The sequence below is a fragment of the Natrix helvetica genome, assembly GCF_964273705.1.
Source record: "Natrix helvetica genome assembly, chromosome: 2".
Lineage (NCBI taxonomy): Eukaryota > Metazoa > Chordata > Lepidosauria > Squamata > Natricidae > Natrix > Natrix helvetica.
The window spans coordinates 172797739-172823208 of NC_138552.1; the positions used below are offsets into that span (position 1 = coordinate 172797739).

A 25470-nucleotide genomic window follows, 5' to 3' on the forward strand; every position below is an offset into this window, starting at 1 on the left:
TTTTCCCGTGAAAGTGCTTTCATAGCAAACCCTGTGACAACCAGAAAAATTACAATTGGGCATTTTCTGAAATAAAAGTGTTGAAGTTTGTATGCTGAAAAAAGGCTGACAGTAATTTTAAGGGATGATTGGCTACTACAGGCAACTTAATTGTCCTATTGATAGGGAAAATAATTAATGCATCTAGAATCATTCTTAGGGAGTCCTGGATTTAATGAGAAGTTTTGGAATAAGTATTTAAATTACTTACAGATTATCTTGGAAAGTATGCCTTGCAATTCTTGTATTTGTAAGGAGCTTTTACAATCATTGTAAAAAAACATGCTTTGTGTTTTATCTTGAAATAATAGATATTTACTCACTTGTGAACTTAGACTAAGTGGTTTAATAATGACAACGCTGCAATTCACTTCACAATCATTACGCTGAGCTCCATGGTGCTTAGAAATCTAGTGATTAACTCTGAACCCCAAAGTATTTATTCATGATTTTAAAATTACTCAAAGGTCTAACTGTCGATTTCCCACTTTGGGATGAGAAACCGTTTTTTTTTAAAAAAAGACAGTTATCACCATACTGCACAACTGAACCACAGTTTATTAGGTCTGAAAGGAAGTGTGAAAATTAATGAAAGTTATGATGAATAAGAATATGTCACTACTACACCCTAGTGGTGTCCAAAATAACTCAGATCTGAAATGTCCCATTTTAAGTTTAAAATAGTCATTTCGACATTAGCTGAAGTGTTTTGACACTGCCATAGCTCAGAGCTTGAACTGTCAGAAGCTCAGCATCAGAAAATGTTTTTGAGCTGCTTTTTGGGCCAAAACAACTGTTTCCAATCCAAAGCACTTTGCCCCATTTAAGTTCACCCGGGTATACCATAGAATTATTAAAAAGGTGGACCTTTTAACTGAACATGATTTTAAAAAAAAACTAAATCTAAGAAAAAAAATTATACTAGAGGAGGAAAATGGCCTACTTAGAAGAAAGAATAATGTCAGGTTTTTATATAATAATAATAATAATAATAACAACAACAACAACAACAACAACAACAACAGTTTTTATAAGTAATCTGATAAGTGCATCTAGAATGAACTTTTTCTTTTTTACACTCAAAGAAAAGGGATTTCTGCAGAAAGATGAGTGCTGAAGCCATTATTTGTGAAGACATCTGGTGAAGGAGTAGTCTGTGGAAAAACATTGCATGAGAAGAGCATTCAAGAGCTTCTTCAGTCCTAACTTTAGGGTTGATTATTTAATTGCAAATGCAAATGAAATTAAATCCATTTTGTACCCATTTTGTTTGATCCTGCATAAGTAAAATGAACACACTGAAAGTTTCTGACACTGGCACAGAAGATAAGAACTGCTGTTTTGAGATTGCCTGTTGGAACTTGCTCTTCGCTCTTTATTGCAGCTCTGTTGACAGAGTTATTTTTATGGTTCAATCACACACACACATCATTAGACAGAATTACATGATTATGGATAAAGATGGTTTCTTCCAAGGACCATTAGTGGTCAGGAGGGGAAGTCCACTTGGCCACAGGTTACTATGGAAGAATCTGAAATAATGGAAAGAAATCATCCTACCCTTCTTCCAACTTCAGCCATAATTTACATCGTTTTTTTAGACTTTGCAGAAAGGCTTTTGAACAACGAAAAACCAACCGCAATCAGGGCTTTGAAGACCCAGTATTCGATGTTATATGTATACATCTAAGACAGTGCTGATCAATATCAGCAACTTTTAAGATGTTCGGAGTTCAACTCCCAGAATTCCCTGTGCTGGCTGGTAACTGTGGGAACTGAAGCCCAAACATCTAAAAGTTATCGAGATTGAAAAACACTTAAGTAAATTGTCCTATTTCCTTTCGAGTTTTAACACTTAGCTTGCTTCTTCCTGAAAGGTATTTTTTTCGAGTTAACATGTGTATTTATCAGATCCCGTTCTGTACATCCTTCTTGCAAGACCTCATCTGAAAATTAGCTTTAGAAAAAATAAGTAATAATAGTAATGATAGTAGTAGAAGTACTAGTAGTAAATAGTATCATCAACACCATCATTCTTATAACAATGTAAGTGCTTGCATTCCCGTAAGGCATGGAGTTAAGAGCACTGTCCAGAAAAAACAAAGACTATAAATCCACAAAAATACAGACATCAAATACCGTTTCTGTAACACACTATTTTTCTTCCTTTTCCATACAAAAGCATTTTTAAATAATCTGAAATTCAGGTTGATCACTTTTAGTCCCATTAATTTCACAGGTATACATGAGTATGAGAAATCAATTGCTGCCAACTGGAAAAGCAATTCAAAACATGGTACTTATTATTGACAAGTAATTTATATGAACTATATGACCTGCATACTTTAGGTTTAACCACATGTAATATTTTTCAACTCCAAATAGTGGATAAAAAGCATCTGGTAAATGAGCACAATATAGTACAGCAATTTGATAAAGAAATTGCACATTTCAAAACAGATACTATACTGAAAAGCAGTAACACATCTCACTATCCTCATTCTTATTTTAGAATCAGCAGATCCATGCAAACAACAAATAGCCTCACATTTATGAGCAGAAGATATTTTTTTTAAATGAGGGCATCAATGCTTATTCCACATAGGAGCTGCAATTGGTCCTTGTGGAGACCTTTCAACAACCACAAACTCATCAGGGTTGCCAACTGCTTGGTAGTGGATTAACAAATCCTGAATAGCACGTTCTTCAATCTGAAATGAGAAGGGAGGAAAGGAAGGGAGAAACTCTTAGGAATCTGTCAAAAACTGGATTAAGAGCAAAAACTCACAGGGCAAAACATACAGGGCAGTGACTAGATCTTTCACATGTACTGAAATGTTTAATGGGATAAATCACACCTTATTACTTTCAATTGCGGATTCTGGATTCCACAGTTTGAGAGCAATCCATAAAGTTTTAACAAAACACAGAAGGGAAGCAGCCATCAATTATATCTAGCTATGCTACTGAAACCATGACAATTTAGTATAATCTAGATATGAATTGCTAAAACTGAAGTTTAAATAAACGTATTGCAGCCTAAATCCCTAAGAATATTGTATTGTATGGCATTTTTAGAAACATCACTAAGGTTTCTTGGAATCCCAAACGAAGGAAGAGATGAAAAGAAGACAAGAAACAGACATTTGCACAGTGCATAATTCTGACTTTTATTACTCTTTACCTGGATCAAAGCTAAAGGTTTTTCTCTACTTCGTATAAGAGCAGCTTCTTGCTGAAGTTCTTCTTCTACAATTTCTGCAAATGTGATAGGCAATGCTGCAGCCGGGTTTCGTAAGGGTGATGCTAACCAAGGACTGCAAGATAAGTTACAAATACAAAGCATCACATTTTTACAATATATGCTTTTGTACATAAATATTTGCACTATAAATTTAACTTACTTCTGATTTTCTGATGGCGTTGGTTCACAAGAATGTTCACTTTCTGCTCCAGGAGCAATGGTACTTGTGTACCTGCTGACAAAAATGAGTATAAGAGTATAATTTTTAGAGAGCCATGATGACACAGTGGCTAGAATGCAGTATTGCAGGCTAATGCTACCAACTAAGAGCAATTCAATCCTGACCAGCTCAAGGTTGATTTAGCTGACCTTTACTGACCTTCCAGGTCAGTAAAACGAGGACCCAGATTGCTGGGGGAAACATGCTGATTCTGTAAACCTCTTAGAGGGGGCTGTAAAAGCACTATGAAGCTGTATATAAGTCTAAATCTATTGCTATTGCTAATAAGAAATGTTATTTAAGGTACAAAAATTCAGAACCCAGAGCCCAAATAACTTGTATAAATGCAGCACTCTATCTTCTACAAAGTAAATGGTTATGACCACATAGTCTTTATTCAGCAGGGACTAAAAGTGTTTCAATCAACACTTCTGGAAAGACATAAACAGCCATTGCAGTATTGGGATTCACTAGTATAGAGTATGAGTCAGAGGAACAGTACTTTAAGGAGAAACAATGATTAAGTAAAACAGAACACTATTTCAGCTCAGGGTGGTTGTTTTGACGGGACTGGGATTGGCAAAATAAATCTTTTGTTATGGTAGAGTGACATATATCCAGACTTAAAAAATAGACTGCACATCAGGAGAGAAAAAATAACAGACGTTCCATTCATTTGCTTTTAAGTAAAATGTTTTGCAGTCCTAAAAGAATGATCTGTCAGTCATATTGCCTTACCCAAGGACAATGGATGAAGGTTATAATGCAGCCTAACCTTCCTTTGATATGATGCCATCACCAACCTTTGAGGGGAATGCAGGAACAGGTACAGATAGCAGCAGAAGCCAATTTTGAATCATTTCAGTGGGTTGGAGGTGAGAATGCTTCCTATTCCCATCACTAAAACTTTCTAATTAATAGTGACCTAATTAAGAAAGATTTCTGCCCTTGGGATATTAGATCAGGAAAGAATGTAGGATGCACCCCAGGAGCTTGCTGCTCTTATCCTTCAGGTTTGAGAACACAGAAGCCGTTCTGAAATGTGACTATTTTGTCACTGAATTTTGACAGCCTGATCTCATGATGCTAGATATTTACTAACTGGCTGCCACATCTTTAGAGAATGTACACCAAAATAAAATAATACTTCTTTACTGACTTTTTTAATCCTTGCATATGTATCTTCAGTGTTTCTCAGAAAAGTATATTATCAGAAATGGAAACACAATTTGAAGCTCTCTTACCTCAAACATTTTTGTGCTGGTATATTCTCCATCACTTTAGCAGAATTGGCACCAACTACTTTTTTCTCTTGTAACAGGAGATCTCGGAATGATTTTGGCAAAGCAGAATGCAATGAAGAAGCCCTAAAGTAAAATAAACTAAATCTTACCATGCGACATTTACTGACATCCTAGTGCAACTCTTTTACCAAGTAACCTATCTTTTCTGTTAGTGAAATGAACCACTCAGAAACATGAATCTTCATGACTGCTGTTCTAGAACATTACTTTTCCATACCTTCTACTTCTGTGTTCAATCAGTACAATGCATTGAGGAATCTGCTTTGGCTAGAAATTCTGAAATCATTCAATCGAAGGTAAGTATGGCCTTGGGGGGGGGGGCTGTTATATAATTGATTAAAATCAGAAAATAATTTCATCCATTGAAGGATGTTATTGGTCCCCTCAGGGCACCCACTATAGGACACTGCATGCCAAAATAACTAGACAAAGAGACAGGGTTTTTTTTTTCCTTCGTACCATCATTCTGTTGAACACATAATTATCATAGCACTGCTTTATGTCTAAGGATATTTTTTACCCATGTAGTATGGCTTTATTACTATTATCCTTCTCATCTTTTCTACTAACTTCTGTTATTGGTATCTTATGATTATATACTTTGTTGTTTGTATGCAGACTGATAACTTATGCCGTAGACAAATTCCTTGTGTGTCCAATCACACTTGGTCAATAAAATATTCTATCAGTAATCTGACTGAACATAATATAGCTTGGTAAATACTTAGTTCAACTATGCTAAAATCATACGACCAAAATCAAAAGTAAGTTGTAAGGTACACACAGCCTTATAAAGTTTTCCTTTCTACTGTCACAACATAAAAACCATTGCACCGTGATTTTTATTCCTGTTAGATACAAAATGCTCTCCTTCTCAACAAGGTATTTTTTCTTTTCAGGCGTTGGAGGAATTGGGATGTTGTGGTCTGCAGCCCATTAAGTTTCAACATTCCAGATGAAGAAACACACTTACAACATTGATGTACCATGAGTATTGCAAGCCTCTTCATGGCATGAATTAGGCAAACAAGCAGGTTTTTCAGTTAAAGCCACCAAAGTCTTAAGCATAATATGAGAAATAAACAATACTCAGAAATGAGAACCTGCTGAACCTGTTAACTGGAAGGGGAAAAAAAAGCCCTGGCCATCTGGCACTTAGGAAAGTAACAGCATAATGTATCCTTCCAGAAGAAAGAAGTCACATCTCTGGTAGATAAATTATGTTCTTTCACCAGAGGTGCATATGAACTCATACACAAAAAAAATGGAAATTATACTTCAATCCATTTTCAAATAGAAAGATTAGTCTTTGTTCTCTTCGTCGTCTTCCACGTTTCACTCTAACAGTAACCTCCACATATTTTATTTAATTAATCTTCAAAGAACAATACATATCCCTGATTCCACAAAACTGTGAAACTGGAGATTATTTTGGCAAGAAAAAAAAATACAAGTATGTTTTAAGGTAGCCTGAATCTCCATGTCAACCAAAAAAAAAAAATGCAAAAAGGTCTCACACCCTTCTGGCATATTTTCTTGCCAGAAGACCTGCTGGATTTCTAAGACAAGTATCTTGTTTCACTGCAAAACAACACTTCCAGAGAATTCCATATACTGCAAGCCCAGAAACCTCAATTTGATGCCAAATGCCAAGCTCCTTTTTAAAAATTGGAGTCATACCACATCAACAAATCTCAACATGTTAAGTACACAACTTTTTTTCTCACTATTAATTAAGTACTCAGGAATATTCAGTGAATACTTTATTTACTAATACTATTTACTAATACAAAAAGATAAACAAGCTAAGAGTTTTTATATTTTCGTATAAAACTTTATATGAAACTTTAAAGACAAAAGATAAATGCAGTTACTCAATGAACCATGAATAATCATAAACTATTTAAAAAAAAATGGACTTCCTTTGGACATAGTCATGCTCTTGGTCCAACCACTCAATATTTCCACAAAACACCACCAGTAGTGATTCTTCTTTTCCTACTTTTGAGATGCCAGGGATGATTCAAAAATTGACACTCAAATCAATACTCTAGTATTAAATTATTGTCCCTCCCATAGATGAGTCTTACACAAAACTGAAATGACCTCAATAAGCAGTAAACATTTAAAAAAATAGAAGGTTCATACCACACAGTGGCTGGTTTTGTAGTTTTGGGAGCTGTAGATAACACAACTGCATCGGGCACAATCTCTGGGTTATTATCCTTAGCAGCCAGAGCCATCAATTTCTTTTGCTTCTGAGAAAGTTTATTTCCATGGGAAGTGGCTCTACTAAAATTAGACACAGAAATGTAAAATTACTTTACTAAACTTTATCAAACAGAATGTAACAAAAGACTATTGGTCAAAAAACTAATGGCTTTTATCTTTAAATTTACAAAATTATTTGCCACTGTTAACCAAATTCATAATTAGAATAATAGCAGTTTTAAAAAGAAATATTCCCAATCTGTCATTATGTATTCATGTAAATGAATACATAAATGAAATACATGTTTGCAAGACAACATGAGTGCTGCACTACTAATACTAATTTTTAATCCAAAACTGAAACTTCAGAAGCAAGGATTCTAACAGTTGTTTTTTCAAAAAAGATACACAACAAATTAGGACTTTAATACAGTGAAATTGATTGTATTGCACCCTTTTTACTAACCATGAATTTATTTTTGGCATGCTTTCACATTTCTGTAGATTTTCTTCACTTTCCATAATAGTTCTTAAATCAACAGCAGGAGGACTGGCTGGACTGAATAAAAAACAACAACAAATTGTTCACTTTTTAAGATATCCATTTTTACTTAGATTCCAGTTGCCAAACACCATTGTAGACTTCTATATGTAACTGGATGTATAATGTATGTCTACCTCCTCAATTATGGCAAACCTCAAATAGAATGTTTTCGAATGAACATTTTATTTATACATATTTTTCAGGAAATATATACCCCAAGGATACTTTTAGGTCCACTGACAACACTGAGTAAAATATTTAAGATAGAATTTAGGTAAGATGTCTGGTTATTTTTCTTTTAAAGCCTATCATGAATTAATATTACAGATGGAAAATTGAAACTGCAACCAAACATAATTAGGCTTGCAAGAGCGCTCACTGAAAGGCAGAAATTAGCAACCTAAGCAGAAATACATCACTTTTTTTAGCAGAATGACCACAGACTAACCAGAAAGTCAGGTGATTGGATTCTTCAAAAAATCATTTTTATGAAGGCCCTGCATTTTAATGGCAAGGGAAGCTCACATTTCACAGACAAAGGAACTATCTTGCAAGAGGACAGAATTTGACAAGGGCAGAAACACAAGAGAAAATGTATACCTAAAAGAGCTGGCAACCCAGTTGGAAGGACTCACATAGGTGCTTTTGTTATTAGGAATACTCTGCGGAAGAGAATGTTTTTGCACTGATGATCCATGACAGACTTTTAACTCTTTGTTGGCAGGAGAAACAAACGTATTTGAAATACCCATTTTCTCTTTCACCTGTAGTCAAAACATACTGCCATTACATTGTTGTAGAAAAAAAACCTTATGAACTTTTCAGATAACATATTCAATCTATTTTGGCTGAAGTCTACAAAGGCAACTACTCTCTCTGTCTCATTTTAAAAGCTAGTTCTCATGTCACATTGCAGTGCTTTTAATACTCTCCATCTTGGGAAATCACCTGGACAAACCCTACTTGACTTTCTGTGCCACTTTCTCAATTTTTATTTATCTCTTTAAATAATTTATATGGCTACCTGTGTCATAACAGTGATTCTGGGGAGCACATGAGAATTAAAGCATGAACTGCAGCAATTTAATGATTTCATTCTCCAAGAAGTTTGGAAAGGGGGGTTGTTTTGGCATGAATATTGCATCCAGTTTTGGTCACCACATTATAAAACAGATGTTGAGACTTTGGAAAAAGTGCAAAGAAGAGCAACTAAGATGATTAAAGTCCTGGAGACAAAAACATATGAAGAACGGTTGCAGGATTTGGGTTTGGCTACTCTAAAGAAAGGAATGACCGGGGGGGGGGGGCATGATAGCAGTATTCCAATATTTCAGGGGCTGTCACAAAGAGGAGGGGGGTCAACTTATTTTCCAAAGCACCAGAAGGCAGAACAAGAAACAATGGATGGAAACTAATCAGGGAGAGAAGCAACCTAGAATTAAGAAGAAACTTCATAACAATGAGAACAATTAACCAGTGGAACAGCTTGCCTTCAGAAGTTCTGGAAGTTTTTAAGAAGAGACTGGACAGTCACTTGTCTGAAATGGTACAGGGGGTTGGACTAGAAGACCTCAAAGGTCCCTTCCAGCTCTATTCTGATTGATTGAGCTTTTTGTAAAGGAGTATTTTGGCATGCAACACTCAAGGAGTTTTTTGCAATGGGGAATTGTGCTGTGCTGTCACTCAGGCACCTTTTTTTTCCTGCAACTGACCCAGCCCTGCCCATCCCAGCTGCCAGGCCAGATACACCTTGTCCGTAATGGGAGCCATGAAATGGCAAAGGTGATTTGTGGCACTGGAGTGCAGGGCAGGAGGGGTCTCAAGAGGGAATAGTGGCAAAAGTGATCGAGACTAGGATTGAGTTGTGGCAGCTGTGGCTTCCCAGGATGTGGCAAGCAGCCCAAGAGCCACATGATTAGTGGCCCAAAGGCAGAGATTGGGAGGGGGGGCAGATAGGCAGTTGTGGGGAATTGGAATGTGTCTACAGTTTAAGTGCGGGTGAGCTGCCAAGTGCTCTTACATTTCGATCACATAACCACATGTGATTTTTGGGTACCTGTTGTATGTCCATTTTTTAAGCGCCTTCACAATTTCAATGGTTGCTGAATGAATGGTCATAAATCAAGGACTCCCTGTAAATTATTCTGCACTAAACAAAACACTAATTTTATGCAGTATAATATTTTGCAGATTACAAAGCCACAATCTAGAGTAGAGGGTTAACATCTGCAGAATTCAGGAAACAGCCCTAGATAAATGAAATACACATAAACCACCAAAGTCCAATTGACAGGCATGGCACTTTAGATAAGAACACTTCTTCCCTTAAGTCATTTAACCACTGGGTACGGTTTATTCTGTCTCTAAAAAATTATTAAATTTTATGCTGTACTTAATATATCAGTATTAAGTAAAAATACTTAGAAAACCCAAACCTCAATTTTATCTGCAGGGAGACCTGCTGTGAAATCAGGAGACTGCAAATCTCGGGGACTGTTCACTCCCACAGAACTGCCTTCAGAATCAGATGTCAGCATTTCAGGGAGGGATTCAATAGAATTAGCTTTATCCAGTTTCAGTATTCCTGCATAAACTGGAGTGGGCAAAAAAAAAAAAAAAACACACACAATCATCTTAGGACAGATCAGAAAAGCGCCCAGGGAAGCAAAACTACGGATGCTACATTCTGTTATCTGGAGAATGGATTGCTATGATGTACAACAATGTTCCTGAATCTCACCATTTTTTAAGATGTGTGGATTCAATTCCCAGAATTCCCTTTTCAGCTGGGGATTGAAAGCCATAGATCAAGTTGCTGAGATCCAGAAAGACTCCTCTAGTAGTTGAGACTCCCTGTTTGAGTTCACAGAGAAAGGGATTGCTCCAAATGCTCTGTTTCAAGCATGCAGCAGCAGCCTTCAGTATTTGTTCTTTTATGCACAATTCTCGAGACTCCCACTGCTTCACACTGTCATTTCTGGGGAATAAGGTAGCAGCGGTTTGGTGTGGGGAGTTGGAATAGAAAATGTATGACCTCTTAAACACAGATTACACTATTTCAGTCACTTTGAAGAAACATTTTGAAACAGCATTGCTTCAAGCATGGAATGCTTTCAGAGTAGTTGAAACACTTGTTTCAAATTTTCAGTTCAAGATTGCATGCCTCAGTGATGTGTATATAAGCTGCTTGCATGAAAAAAAAATCAGATTTGTATATTTTCTTGTAAACAAAAGACATCATTTGGAAAATCTAACCACAATCTTCCTTTTAATTTTCCTTTAGTAATTAAGAGGCTAGGTGTTGATTAGGAGGGCTACAACCCATTTAATAATAATAATAATTTATTAGATTTCTAGACTGCCCCCTCTCCCCGGAGGGACTCGGGGCGGTGTACAGGAATAAATTTAAAAAAACATATAAACAATCGTATAGATAGCTAAAAATCAGATTAAACAACCCCTGTACGAATTTATAAAAGTTAAAAACAGACCATAAAACCAATCATAAAATTTAGAAATAAAACTGAGGTGGGAAAGGTGGAATTAGGCCAAGCCGGCTAGCTGGAACAGGTGGGTTTTAAGTTTCTGACGGAAGGAGCGGAGATCCGTAGTCATTCTAATGTCGGGGGGAAGGTCATTCCAGAGGGTCGGGCCCATCACAGAGAAGGCCCTTCCCCTATTAATATTCAATTCAGAAATGTAGCAAAACAATAGGTCAATATTGTTTTTACAATCACTATTTTTTATACATCACATTTAATAGTCTTAATTTCACACAATTCAAAAATATTACTTTGAAATGTTACTATAAAGCTACAACCAAAATAAGATGATGAAAGTAAGTAATCTGTTATGTGAAGGACACTAAATATACCTTTTGTTACAGGGAAACTCTGAAATGCTAATCAATCTAACTCAATATAAGCTAATTCTTTGTGACTGAAATACTATTACAGCCATTTTAATTAAATAAATAATTAAATAATAAATATATTAATAATGATTAATTAAATAATCATTGTATAATCAAGGAAATGTTAAATTTTTTTAAAACCCTTCTTAAAATATAAGGGTAGATTTTATTGGGAAAATAGTGGCTTTTTTAGGTCTTTGCTGTTGTCAACAAGGGAAATTTATGCATGATGTAACCATTAAGATCAATGAGGCTGGAAGTAGCTGCTCATGGTCACTTTGGATAGTGAGATGAGCAGCATATAAATTTAATAACTAAATAAAATATTACTTCAAAATGGTTCCCAGTTTAAACCCTGAAGTCAAACATTGAAGACTGAAAACTTCTGGAGTTCAAATCTATATTTACCATTTCTTGGGCTGTATGTTTATATCTTAATAAGTCTTGCCTTAATAAGCAAGCATTATAACTAGAGTAGGCATTCAGATTGGAAATAAACCAATCTAAACACTAAGAGGAACAATATGTACATACACCTGTAACATGGTTACTAAACTATATCAGGCAGTTCTTGTGTGTTTGGATATTTATACTGTAATTTTTCAGATGACTATATCATTCTTATTTTCTCTTTTTACTGAGATATCTGCAAACTGCAGCCACCTCCCAGTGTTGTGATCAGCTTTACAGAAAAGAAACTTCAATCTTTAAATTTCACAAGGTATTGTAGTATTTTTCATTTTACATTCTCCTTCTATGTGATCTCTCCATGTACAAATAGCATAAACTCTTGTGCAAAACATTATAGGAAAAAAGGCACTGTAGTTGTTGGTTATGTATTAATTCCCCCCACCCATTTTAAATTTTGGCTCCTTGAATGAAAATAAGGGGAAGATACATTTTTAAAAAGTTGACAGGACTCTTGCTTCAGGTAATTAAAACAATAGCATCTTTTTCTGATGCTCTAAAAATTGTCTCCAATTCTCTGGAATTATCAACAAAGTAAAGTGGCTGTGCATGCACACATATGCAGAGCCAGCTTCCAAAGCCGCTACACAAGATGTGAAAAGGACATCACTCCTATGATTCAAAGAGAGCTGCTTCGTTCATGCTATTGTGCATTGTGAAACATCTCTTACAAACCCTTTCTACAAACCTAGCACACAATACTTTTCATTTATGAAGTAATTGAACCTTGGGATACATCAAATCTCTAAGTTAATTCTGACACTATTTAAAAAATCAGCCATTATAAGCCATGTGTTAGTGCATACATTATAATCATGCTATTATGGAGAAAAACATTCTTAAAAAATAGATTAGCCCTGCTTTTTGCCACTAACCTGTAGTCGGTGGGTTCTGGATAATATCTGACAGATTATAGCCTCCTGAACTGTCAGAACGTCTTCGAGGTTTCTTTTTAGCCTTTGCTTTAGCTTTCTTGAGAAGTGCTTCTCTAATTAAAAAACAAAACAAAACCAATATTGATTTCCATCTCACTAATTCCTTCAAAGTAATTACAGTGATCATTGGTACTCTGTAATCGCTAGACAACAGGCAGACTCCTAATTCTTTTTCAGACAATAGGTTGAAATTCAGTGGCATGGTTTCCCATTATATTGAGAAAGGAAACTATTAATAATTGTAGTAATTCCCCTTCACAGAAAAAGCTCAGTGGAAAATACACCCCTACAGGGAAGAATTCCACTCATTTTCTGTCACTGCCCCATCAACTGAGGTAGACAGCCCCCAGCCATCAAAGGTTGCAATCCTTGATCTGGAAAGATCTAAAACATTATTATTCAGTTTTATTCAAACTTGGAAACTTTATGATGTGTGTTCTGCAACTCCTAGAATTTCCAAGCCAGATGCATCACACATCTTAAAGATGCCACCTTCAGAAAACACTGATTTAAAATGTCCGTCCCTCTTACTACAGCCTCCCAGATTAAAATTTCTCCGAATTCAAGATCAATGGTTTTCTAGCCCAATTTAGAAAAGCTTGACATGTTTAATTTATTCCATTCCAAGATTCTTTCAGTACTTTGCAATTTACCTTGTATTATAACACTGAAGTAGGCTTATTACTCATTATACAGGCTGATAGGCTCAACTCCTGAACACTGAAGTTGCCTAAGCTTTTCTCTTCTTCTTCTATTAAAAGATATTTAATTGCATTCCAAAGTAGACTGTTTCTTAAATATTGGAGCTACATGAAGTGTCAATGCTTCTCTGGAGTGAAGCAGGACTCAAAATTCTGCAATCTAATTGTCAAAGTACTGGGCTACTTTGCTCAGACATTGCATTTCAGCACAAATGGTTTTATACATTTGCAAGACTCCAGGCCAATGTAGCAGCAGCCCCAAGATATCTCTGAGACTCTCTTATAACATTCAGAATCAGACGTGGAGCTGCACTTAAAGGCTACTTCACTGTAGACTCAATTGGAAGATTGAAGAGCTTCATTCAAGCCTATTACTTCTATCAGAAGAAAAAAATTCTCACTGCAAAGCTTGCTCTGTACTCCGCTCCTCTTTTAGGAAGACAAAGGTTTCTCCTTCCTCAGGCTCCAGAGAACTAATATCAGGACCATCTAGGTGTGGAGTAATTAATCTGCGCTCCATAGCAGGAATCTGCAACATTACAAAATATTTTTAATTTGACAATCGGGGGTGGGAGAGAAAAGCACCAAATTTGTATTTTTAAAAGGTGTTAGGCTGATGAGATTCTGGAAAAAATGTATGTTTAAAGAGTGCTACAACGTTCTAACAGTTTATTTATTTTATTTATTATTCACACTTATATCTCGAGGAGCAATATATAAAATATACAAAAAAGACATACATAGCCTTCTTTATCAAAAAAGTAGAAAATGTTGTTCATGCATTTCTACTTATATTATACAAAATACAACATTGTTCTTTGGTGCCATAGGAATTTAATGCAATATAAAAAGAAAAGCAGATGAACTAAATTATTCTCTAAATCAACTTTTTCTGCAAAGAAAAAAAGCAGCATCAGGGATGGCCAAACTTTTCAGGATGCACTCACTCCTAGGCATCCATAAACAACATCAAGGATAGTAAAAATTACAAATCAATTTACCAAAATCTCACAATATTTTGGCCAATAGGAACACCAAATTTACAAGCAGGAATGTTGAAATGTCATGGCATTTCTAGACCTAAAACCTGTAAGTTATTATAGAGAAATAATGAAATGTTGAAAAAGTTTCACAGAAATTGCCTAGCATCTTTTACAATTAATTACAATAGCAGAGTTTGAAGGGACCTTGGAGGTCTTCTAGTCCAACCCCCTGCCTAGGCAAGAAAACCTACACCACATCAGACAAATGGCTATCCAACATCTTCCTAAAGACTTCCAGTGTTGGGGCATTCACAACTTCTGGAGGCAAGTTATTCCACTGATTAATTGTTCTAACTGTCAGGAAATTTCTCCTCAGTTCTAATTTGCTTCTCTCCTTGCTTAGTTTCTACCCATTGCTTCTTATCCTACCCTCAGGTGCCTTGGAGACTAGTTTGACTCACCCTTCTTTGTGGCAACCCCTGAGATATTGGAACACTGCTATCATGTCTCCCCTAGTCCTTCTTTTCATTAAACTAGACATACCCAGTTCCTGCAACTGTTCTTCATATGTTTTAGTCTCCAGTCCCCTAATCATCTTTGTTGCTCTTCTCTGCACTCTTTCTAGAGTCTCCGCATCTTTTCTACATCGTGGCGACCAAAACTGAATGCAGCATTCCAAGTGTGGTTCCTATGTGTTCCATGCTACCATCAGTTGTGCTGCTCAACTGGTTATACTATTTTTAGAGCTGCATTGCTAATACTAAAACCATATTATTTTATGAGTGCAGAACTCACCATTTTTCTGTAAGAGGTAGAAAGATCTTTCAATACTTCATCACTTAGAACATCCAGAACTCTATGACAAATACAAATGAGTGGTTCAGTAATGGCATTATACCCTGCAGTGCCCCAGTAGTAATCAATGAAAGCTCAACATGTTGACTTCTGATTTTTTTTTTTAATTTGGTGCCTTAAAGCATAGAGTATACAGATAGTAGACTTAAGTTCCAAAGTGACCGGAATTGAGAAAAGAGGTCTTTTGAACTTGGAACAAAACAGAACCTTGAAATGAATGCATTTCATTGGAGCAAAATTTGGAACATGTCAGATGTTTTATTTCAATCTCAAAATATAATTCTTGGCATGTGTGTGCTATGATATGAGGTCAGAACATTGTTTTGACTTCAAATCATTTCATACATGTAAACAGAATTGGTTAAATAGTATTTAAAGGGGGAAAAAATGAAACCTGATGAAGGCATATGTTCAACTTGCGGGTGATTTCATTAAATATATGGGTTATGTTATTAGTTAATATAATTCTGTTATTCCTATTTTTAGTACTTTTGTCCTGCTTCAATTAAAAAGCAAAAGAAAATCTTGCCGCTAGAGAGTTTGATTCTGATGTGTAAATTTTATATTTCATATTTATATACCTTTCCAAATAGGATGAAAAAAAAGGGGGGGGCACTAAAGGATCTGTAATCATTCATTAAGCCATATAGATAACAAGTCTCTGCTCTTACCGTGTTTCAAGTATGGCTGCCATGTTTAATACGATGAACTGCAAGCAGGACTGTTTTAGCTGTTCAGCATTATATGTGGCTGAAAATTCCAGGAGCTCAGCAGCATTCTTTAAAGTCACTGAAATTTATAAATAGTGGTTATTTATTTGGAGAACATGACACAGACAAATAAAATGATCACTTTTCAGCTGGTGCCAATCATAGAGGACCCATACACTAAGAAAAGTTTATAATAATATTCCAGTGTATTCACAAGGTTCTATGGAATTTTCTAAAATGCATACTATATCACACTGACAGCAAGAATTCATGCAGCATAGATTTCAAACTTTGGGTAACTGCACTTATTTTTTAAGAATGGGATTTGTTTTTCCATGTCTAATAAACAATATAACCATGTGCTCACTGTGATACAAGCTTCTACATTAATTTAATAGAAAATGAAAATACAACAACAATCTGAAACTAAAACTCACATTTTTCTGTAATGGCTACTTCACAAATTTCTTTTAACCGTAACATAAGGAGCTGGTCTGCCACCACCAGAACATTGCAGATGAATTCCACATTTTGAGATTCTGGAAATCAGTGAAAATTGTAACTTGAACAAATTTTCAACTCACTCTTTTTACTGTCCATGGGCTAGCTGAACCAACATCACATTCTACCACTTGTTGTATATTAACTCCCTTTACATCAAATGGATAGGAATATCAAATTTTCCTCTAAAAGTTTCATTTTCCATAATGAATGATCTCTTTTACCCTTTTCCTCATTTCACCTTTCTGAAAACATTTTTAAAAATTAATTACTATTTGCAACAGCTGCTGTGGGGAATCTGGGATGCTAATTTTAAAGGAGGGGTTCCTTCCTCATGCAATCTTAGCCTTATTTGCAGTGGAGTTTCATACCATAGTTTGGGACTGTCACTACTACTTTCTTTTTTACTCCCGATGTCTATTCCCTACTACTCCCAGTTTCTACTCCCAGTTTCTACTCCCAATGTCTATCTGTGTGCAAACACGAATTTTCTCAAAAGATACTAAACTTCCTATTCATTCCTAACACTACTCATTTTTATTCTAGTGAAGTAAGAGATGTTCATGCCCTCACCATTTACTGCAACAGCTTCATCTGCATAAATATAATCCAGGATGACCTGCAGGATTTCAGATGGGAACGGCAATTCTAAAGATGAACAACATGATGCCTACATGAAGAAGAGTTTACACAAACATTTTCAGTGCAAATCCACTTTATGATCCAGGACAATTTTGCTATAATAATTTTTTAAAAAAATCTTCAGATTTCAAAAGACATAGGCTGCCCACACAAAATAACTATTAAGACATAAGTATCTTATGATTTTCAAATAATGAAGTTCATTTGCCAAGTCTGTTGGTAGCCCATGCTGGTATATGTTATATGAGAAATTAGGTTGGTTTCATTCTTGAAAATCAGGAGGGATTTTCCCAAAATTGTTATTATCCAAGGCATGCTTTTTTCCATGACAATTGGATTAATGCTTCTTACATTTTAGCATAGAAGTACAACAGAAGCAATATTTTTAACCATCTCCAGTTTCTACACAAATTGTGCTTCTTAATATACGTATCTCTTATTGGAAAGATGATGGAAGCCCATCCGACGAAGAGGCTTCACAGAATTATCTTTCCAATGAGGTCAGTTCCCAGAATAAAGCTAATGCATAGAATAGAGCTAAAAAGCACGGTTGGCATGCACTTCTGATAGCAACTATAGATAGATGCCCTTATGTTCTTACAACATATTGAATGGGAATTAGAGTACATAGCATTTATTCTGAAACCTCAAGCCAAATGCAAACAAGGGGGGAAATCTCACATAAACACAATATCCTGAAGACATAACTGAATTATTTCAAAAATTTTGGCAGTGCTCCATTTTGGAAAATAACTGTAAGGGAGTCTACTAAATGCTCCATAGCTATTAGTCATCCACTGGCAATTTCAATGTACACTAATTTGAAAAAGACTTGCTCTGACTTTGATTGAATAGAAAAACCATTGAACATTCACACCACAAAAAGAATTCCCCAATGCAATGGAGGGGGGGGGGAGAGAGCTTGGATTACTGTTACGTAACACTAATATGTGCCACACTATTAGTAATACAACAAGCCATGCGCATTCAGGCACAGAATTAGGAAATTAAATGCCAAATCCAGTAATAAATCAGTTGCCTCTGCTATCACTGCCAATAAACCACAACATCTCTGTTTTATATTTTATTATATTGGATGTCGTTTTAACTTCCAGAATTGTTTACAAATTGGGCAACTTTAGAAAGTTGAGTGATAAATTAAATAATAAACGTGCAAACAGTTAAGCCTATAGAAAAATCTCTTCCATTGCAATCAAGAGAAAACAACATAGCCAAGCGTTTCTATTCAGAAAAGAAAACACAGTAAAATGGAAAAAATGAAATACAAGAGTAAAGAAGCAAATAATCTTCATATATGAGATCAGGGGTTAATAAATGCTGCAGACGGAATGCCTAATGGCTTAACCAGATACATGGACTTGAATACAAGAGAATATATGACGATATTAACAGTGTGACCTTGCTCCAAGTTCCAGATATCATCTGGGATTGCATTGGCTGGCACAGTATGAGAAAAGAATGGTTGTTGTTGCTACAGTTGTCACAAATACAATTTTTAATGAAAGTTAACTCATCCTATTCTTTTAAAAGTATTCTCAACCAGAATATTCTTTTTAAGTGCTCCTTTATCTATTAAGAAACTACTAAAGTCCACTAAGGCCATTTTTGACAGGCAATGAGGACATTTTAATTTTCTTCCGTATGAACAGTTTTATTATTAACGAGCTTTTTAATATTTCATTTTTCCTTGAATATCCAAAGTTCCTCCCACTGAGCGAGGTCCTGCTTCCTATTGCTTTATATATTTGTATACATACATACATATTCATTATAGTGCAGTTAATATTTAATACTAATTGTAAGTATTAAAATGAAGTAACTATACATTCTTTAATCTTTACAAATCAAGAAATACTGCTTTATTCTTGAATGATTTTTATCTTCTTAAAAGGATATAATCCTCTATGGCATTACTTTAATTTACTTCGTAAGAAAATAATTTTCTCCACATAACTCCCAATAAATACATTTGCACCTTTTTTTAATTTTAAAAAAGGCATTGGTAACGGATCTGCAAACTCACCTCAATCCAAGAGTTGCTCAGCATGCTGTGAAAGTAGTCTGCAAAGGAGAGAGATTTCATTCTGTCATGTATTAAAAAGACCCAGAACCATTAATAAACTAAGAAAGCCACCTTATATTATACCTACCAAGTCTGGCACAGAGCACACATTTGTGGCATGGGAATTCCTTTCCATCTTTAGACTTGATAGTCACATCACAAAGGTGTGAACTAGAAAAAATTATATAGAATACAATATATACAAATATTACACTAATTAATCAAAAAACAGCAGTTTATTGCTTACAGAGCTTAACATGTAAACACACAATGTATTTATTTGAGTTTAAGTTGTAATTTTACAAAAACAAATTTGTGATTGACACCAACGATCAATGCCAGATTTTGTCCTTGCTGACTGAAGAAGCTTGTAGATATCAATTTGATTTCATTTTGCCCATCTAGAAATGGGCATTTGTAAAGCCATATTTAGGTTGTTTGTATAATAAATTTGGAGAATTTGTTATAAATATTGAAATTATTTTCACAGAATTCTTATCAGTTACTATCCTGTTTTATTTTATATAACAAAAGCCATTTTCCCCACTACTTCAGATGCTATTTATTTCCTCCCTGAGCTCTTACATATCCTAACATTAGCATATCTTTGGTGTTGGTGTTGGTGTTGAATCAGCAAGATGTTGCAAGCTACAATACATGTGTCCATCTTCCAGTTCCTCTGCTTCTATGATGGGAGTGGTATCATCAAATTGCTGATTGGTTTGCCTAGCATTCAAGTTTGGACTATTCTATCATTTTTGAGTTGTATTGCAGAACTGACTTTGACTTCTATGGAGATTGTCAGCCATCCAGGTCATAGTTGACCCAAAGGAGCTTCTAGTATAATATTGATATTGAATGGGTTGTGAGTGTCCATTTGGTTTTCTTGGCAGAATAATGGAGTAGACTGTCATTTTCTTTTCCGGTGGATCTTGTTTATTCTTATTCCCCCTACTAAGTTCAGCCTATCATGGATGGCTCTTCTTGGAGTGAATACCATAGCCATCATAGCCATCACTGAGAGGTGAAACCCCTTCATCGCAATTCAGGAAAAGTAGTTTCTGGATTGCCCATTGGTTTATTTGGCCTTGTAACCCCCACCTCTTCCAAATCCTATAAACTCACCCTTTTTTCTGTCTGAACTTTGGTTTGTTGCCATTTTTTCTGTTCACAACATTAACTCTTCCATTTTCTATCCTGATTCCATCTAGCCTGCATGAAAATTTTTTAAAAAGGTCACAATTGTTATTACAACAATTTATTTTGTAAGCAATAATAAATAAACAACAGAAAATATGTCTGTTCAATATATGGTATTTTTCCAGTAGCGGGTGCACTTTTTTTTCAGAATTAGAAAATCCTCTGCTTTTGCATGCATTTGTTGGTCTGTGCCAGCAAAGTAAATAGATTATGAAGGCCTCCTAGAAACAGGAAAGGAAGCTAAACAGGATTATAGTAAAGTCCATAACTAATTTGTATAATTGTGTTATTATATTTTGAGTAGCAAAGTAAATGCAGTCAAATGTACACTGTCAACTTATACAAACAAGATGCTACTTCAGTTGTTAACTTTCTGCATATTTGTAAATGAGTTCAGCTGTATGGTTCAAAAAGCAATGTGGATCCCTCCTCTTAAAAATATTTTCTGTTCATAAAACTTAGATACAACACTGTACATAATTATATACAGAAAGCCTCATGTTTTCAAATATTTTCCCTCAATATAGAACACATTACCAGAAACATCAATATTGGGTCCAGATATTAACCTGAAGATTAAACTCTTGTGTGTGTGGAGAGTGGAGGGGGGAATCACACATACAAAATCGTATCACATACCTTGAACTTAAATTACTAAGACCAAATTTCTTTGCAGCAATTTGCAACATTTTAACAAGATTCATTTCTTCTCCAACATCTTTGCATTTTTTAGAAGTGGATTTTGATTTACTTCTCTGTTTTTCATTCATCTTCTGCACTTGGTTGCGTTTATAAACCGCAAATGCAGACTTGTTATTAACGTCCCCATGAACAGCTATTTTATTCAAGTTTGTAATTAAGTTGTCTTCATTCTCTTCCACTCTTTCTTTGTACACCATTCTGGGCCTGTAGCCATGAATCAGCAGATCACATGAGTCTGTGTAAATGTACTGGAAAAGGTACATAAGCAAGTCTGGATGAAGTTTCTCCATCACAAAGAGATCACAACCAACTTCGTCTTTATCTTTACGATACAGGTCAGCAGAATCTAACCAGTTTGGGTCTGATACAAAAAGTTTCCGGAAAAAATCAGAGCGCATTGCCAACATGTATTTGTGCACAGGAAAAGTCCGAGTGCCAACCTGGAAAGTAACATCATGGATAGTGTCCATAACTTCAGCTTCTCTCAACAACTTTCCAAAATCTTCAGTAATGGTGGATCTTGACACATTTGGAATTTCATACAAACTGGAACAAAAAAGCACACAAGCATTAATTTTTCCCCCCCAAAAAATCCAGCTTTTAACATATCCTATAAAAATCTTGAGGTGTAATAGAAAGAGAAAGCAACAATTTTTAAAAATAGGCATTTTTAATCTGCTGATGAACATGAAACAAAAAGACAATAAACACAATCTTGCCCTTGATATATACAGTAGGTACCTTTTAGATATGCTCAAATATATCCTATTTTGGAAGAGGGAACGAGGGAAGCTCTCAACTGCTAACTGTAAGTATCTTGAATAAAGAACATTCATTCTTATATATGTTTTAATGATTAAAAAACATGCTCCCATTCTAAATATTTAGTACGTTATTATTTCTTATTGTACTTCAACCCATATTTTGCTTTAGTTTTTGAAATATAGCCCAATATTATTTTCTCTGCTGACAGCAAAAGTGGGTTAATTACTCTTTTCTTAGTCAGAGAGTACAAACTTGAATGCTAAATATTAATGATGTAAGAGCTTGCCTAATTTGCATAATGGCATAAATAATCAGTTGGGCGAATTTTCAGTTCGGTCCAGAAGTTGCAGAGGGAAAGGTATTGCAATATGTATTCAAACCTTGTTTTGGGATCTGACTGTAAAACAGCAAAATTACATCCATTAGGATCTGTTGTAATACTGACTGCTCTGTGCACAAAAGCAAGTTTCTCAAGTTGTATTCGTTCATATGTATTGTTTGCATCATAGGATGAGATATCACTTGACGAATTATGAAGGTTTGACACCATATCTGTAAAATAAAGAAAAAGTTAATTAGGTGATCAGGAAAGGCCGATAAATATTTTTATTTGAATAATTTTACTGAGCCTACCAGTGCTAAAAGTTTATGGGTTCAAATTTCTATTAAGAATCATACCTCGTTTGCTTTCTAAATTGTTTTTGTAATCAGGCCCAAAACCACAAGAGGACTTGGCTTGCTGTCAGTTTCCTCTACGGACTTCTAAATTTTTACTCATAGTTTAGCGAACTAAACTAAACTTTGCAAGGATCTTAAGAGTAAGAGTATAGACAGACAATGATGATTCTTTTTTTTTCCCTTTAAGGGTTCTTAGATCTGAAGGCTACATCCTTTTCCCCCAAAGACACTGCTTCCGCAGAGATTTTTCATCATGTTGGATTTTATTTACATATTTATTTATTTAAGCAAAATACAATTATTTAAAAGTACTAAGCACTTTTTAGCTTTAAGCACAAGACAAGCAGGCTCCATCTTAGGCTTCTCTAGGGTCTGCAGTTCACACCAACTCAGACATAGCAGGCACCTTCCCATTACCAAAATGCAAACTTTAGTCCATATCTGTGAACGAGGCAAGGCTCTTGCTCATCTGCACTACGGCATATCTCTTCAGAATTCTTCAAGTGATATCTCACCTTATGATGCAAGCCATGCATATGAACGAATACAACATGAGAAACTTGCTTTTGTGCACAGAGCTGTCAGTAACACAACAGATCCTAATGGATGTAATTTTGTTGCTTTAGATCCCAATCCCTCTCTCTAAGCAAGAAAATGGAGAACTGTTTAAATGTTTTAAATTTAATTTCCAACCTTGCAGAAGAACTGGAGGAGGAAATAGAGAAGCTTGGTACTATGCCTAGGAAAAGAAAAAAACCAGCACAGTTCTCAGCCCAATGGAGACTGAAATCTGAAAGATGCTGGAAAAAGCAGGGCAGAGAATTTTGCTTCTAAGGAAAAAGATAAACAAGTGGAGCAAGAAAATTTCATTAGAAATGTATTATTTATCTGTCTACGTGGTATTAGTCAAGCCTTGCTGCTGTCTCTTGTGCTTATTTTTGCTGTGGAAGTAGGATGTGTAACTCATTATTCCTATCAAAGGTTATATCCAAGATTTGGAGTGGGGGTACTTTATTAACTTCTTATGCTAAAAGATACGCTGTAAGCAGTTTCTATTTCAATCATATTAATTGTAGCAGACCACTGCCATCCTGTGGTAAGGCTGGAATACTGCATAAAACCTGCACCACCATAGTCTCATATGACCATTGAAAATAAATGGGGAAAAGGACTAACTTTCAAGTTTAGCACACTGAATTTTATTTTAAAGGTTTTTCTAATATAAATATTATTATTGAAAGGTGTATCCTCCTTAAATTATTATCTTTCACTGTATTTTTGCCAATGATCTAAAAAAAATATTATTTTTTATATTTTTTTAAATAAATCCTCATGACTTCAAAGAAAATATTCTTAATTTGCCAGGAATAAATTGAATAATTCCTAATATGACCACTTTACCAAATGAATAAAATGCTGAATCTAACCTTCATCTACTATATCCATGGCTGCTTTGGAAATAAAATTTATCACTGTGACATTACAAATGCAGCTGATTTTTCAAAACCTTAACATCAAACTCAGTAATGCACAACTTCACGTGTTTATCAAATCCAAGGCTACAGGCAGTTTTCACTTAACAATGGGTTGTTTCCAGGCCTAATTGTGGTTGTAAATCAAGGACTACTCTATAATGCCTAGTTAAATAGAGAGAATCCAGTATATCTTGGTTTAAGCAGTTGAGATGGTTAGAGTATTAAATAAATATGCTGCATTTGGTTTTCTTTGTTTTTTAATACAAAATACATTAACTGGAAGCAAACAGCAAGAAAAAAGAAAAAGTTTTTTCAAGCATACAAAGTTACAAGCCCAAAAATTTGATTGACTAATTTTCTGGAGCAAAGAAAGAAAAGAATTAACAGGTGAAACTAATCAGAAAAAAATTGTGCAATGGTCATTTATAAAATAACATTTTGTTGGAAGTATACCGCTGAAGTAACTTATAATTAAAGAAAATAGTAATAGTTAAGTATAGTTTAGTTTTTTACTGCACAAATTTTAGTATAATAGCCCAGGATCTACTTTATGCACACTAAATGATACAACCCAACATTGTACACTGACTATGCATCCAATTCCAAAAGTTTTCAGTAACAGACTAATATGTCATATATGAAATAGTATGAATATAATTCTTAATTTATTGATGAAGATTATGTTGCAATAAATACATAGAATGGCAAGATAATCAGGCAGAAACTTACTTTCCGTAATTATTCTGAAATATCTATGACAGTTTCCGAATCAGAGACATAACTATATATGTCTGCCCAAAGAACTGCCAATTCTGTTCTACAGAGAAATTATTGAGTCTGTCATCTGAACCTCTATAACTGTCTGGTTTGCCTCTGCAACCAAACAAGACAGATACAGACTTCAACGGATAATTAGAACTGCAGGAAAAACAATTGCTACCAATCTGCCTTCCTTTGAGGACCTGTATATTGCATGAGTCAAAGAGGACTCTGAAAATATCTACAGAACCCTCACATCCTGGACATAAATTGTTTCAACTTCTACCCTCAAAACGATGCTATAGGGCAGTGCGCACCAGAACAGCAAGACAAAAGGACAGTCCCCCCCCCCCCGAATACCATCACTCTGCTAAACAACTAATTCCCACAACACTGTCAAAATATTACTAAGATTATATTACTATTATTCTTCTCATCCTTCCTTGTAACTATCTCTTCCCACTAATGACTATAACCATGGTGCTTATATCTTTACAATTTATATTGTTTTATCTGTTTCCTAGTTTGATTCGATTGC

At 35.1% G+C, this 25470-nt stretch overlaps 1 protein-coding gene across 2 annotated transcripts in view; it reads right to left on the bottom strand.

Moving 5' to 3' along the window:
- Positions 1 to 557: 557 nt before the first annotated feature.
- The window catches only part of IBTK (inhibitor of Bruton tyrosine kinase), a 42748-nt gene continuing 17835 nt past the window's right edge, over positions 558 to 25470 (bottom strand). Inside the window, exons 11-29 of one of the 2 annotated variants that reach the window (XM_081941301.1) lie at positions 22401 to 22572; positions 21193 to 21801; positions 20479 to 20565; positions 19442 to 19524; positions 19315 to 19352; positions 17202 to 17298; positions 16565 to 16666; positions 16089 to 16206; positions 15358 to 15418; positions 13981 to 14108; positions 12819 to 12931; positions 9998 to 10155; positions 8163 to 8326; positions 7485 to 7577; positions 6956 to 7099; positions 4748 to 4870; positions 3444 to 3515; positions 3224 to 3356; positions 558 to 2750 (exon numbers count right to left, since the gene is read on the bottom strand). In XM_081941301.1, the coding sequence (XP_081797427.1) occupies positions 2625 to 2750; positions 3224 to 3356; positions 3444 to 3515; positions 4748 to 4870; positions 6956 to 7099; positions 7485 to 7577; positions 8163 to 8326; positions 9998 to 10155; positions 12819 to 12931; positions 13981 to 14108; positions 15358 to 15418; positions 16089 to 16206; positions 16565 to 16666; positions 17202 to 17298; positions 19315 to 19352; positions 19442 to 19524; positions 20479 to 20565; positions 21193 to 21801; positions 22401 to 22572 (2621 nt within the window). In that variant the 3' untranslated portion in view covers positions 558 to 2624. Of the gene's footprint in view, positions 2751 to 3223; positions 3357 to 3443; positions 3519 to 4747; positions 4871 to 6955; positions 7100 to 7484; positions 7578 to 8162; positions 8327 to 9997; positions 10156 to 12818; positions 12932 to 13980; positions 14109 to 15357; positions 15419 to 16088; positions 16207 to 16564; positions 16667 to 17201; positions 17299 to 19314; positions 19353 to 19441; positions 19525 to 20478; positions 20566 to 21192; positions 21802 to 22400; positions 22573 to 25470 lie in introns of both variants that reach the window. The other variant, XM_081941300.1, reaches the window with a different exon arrangement.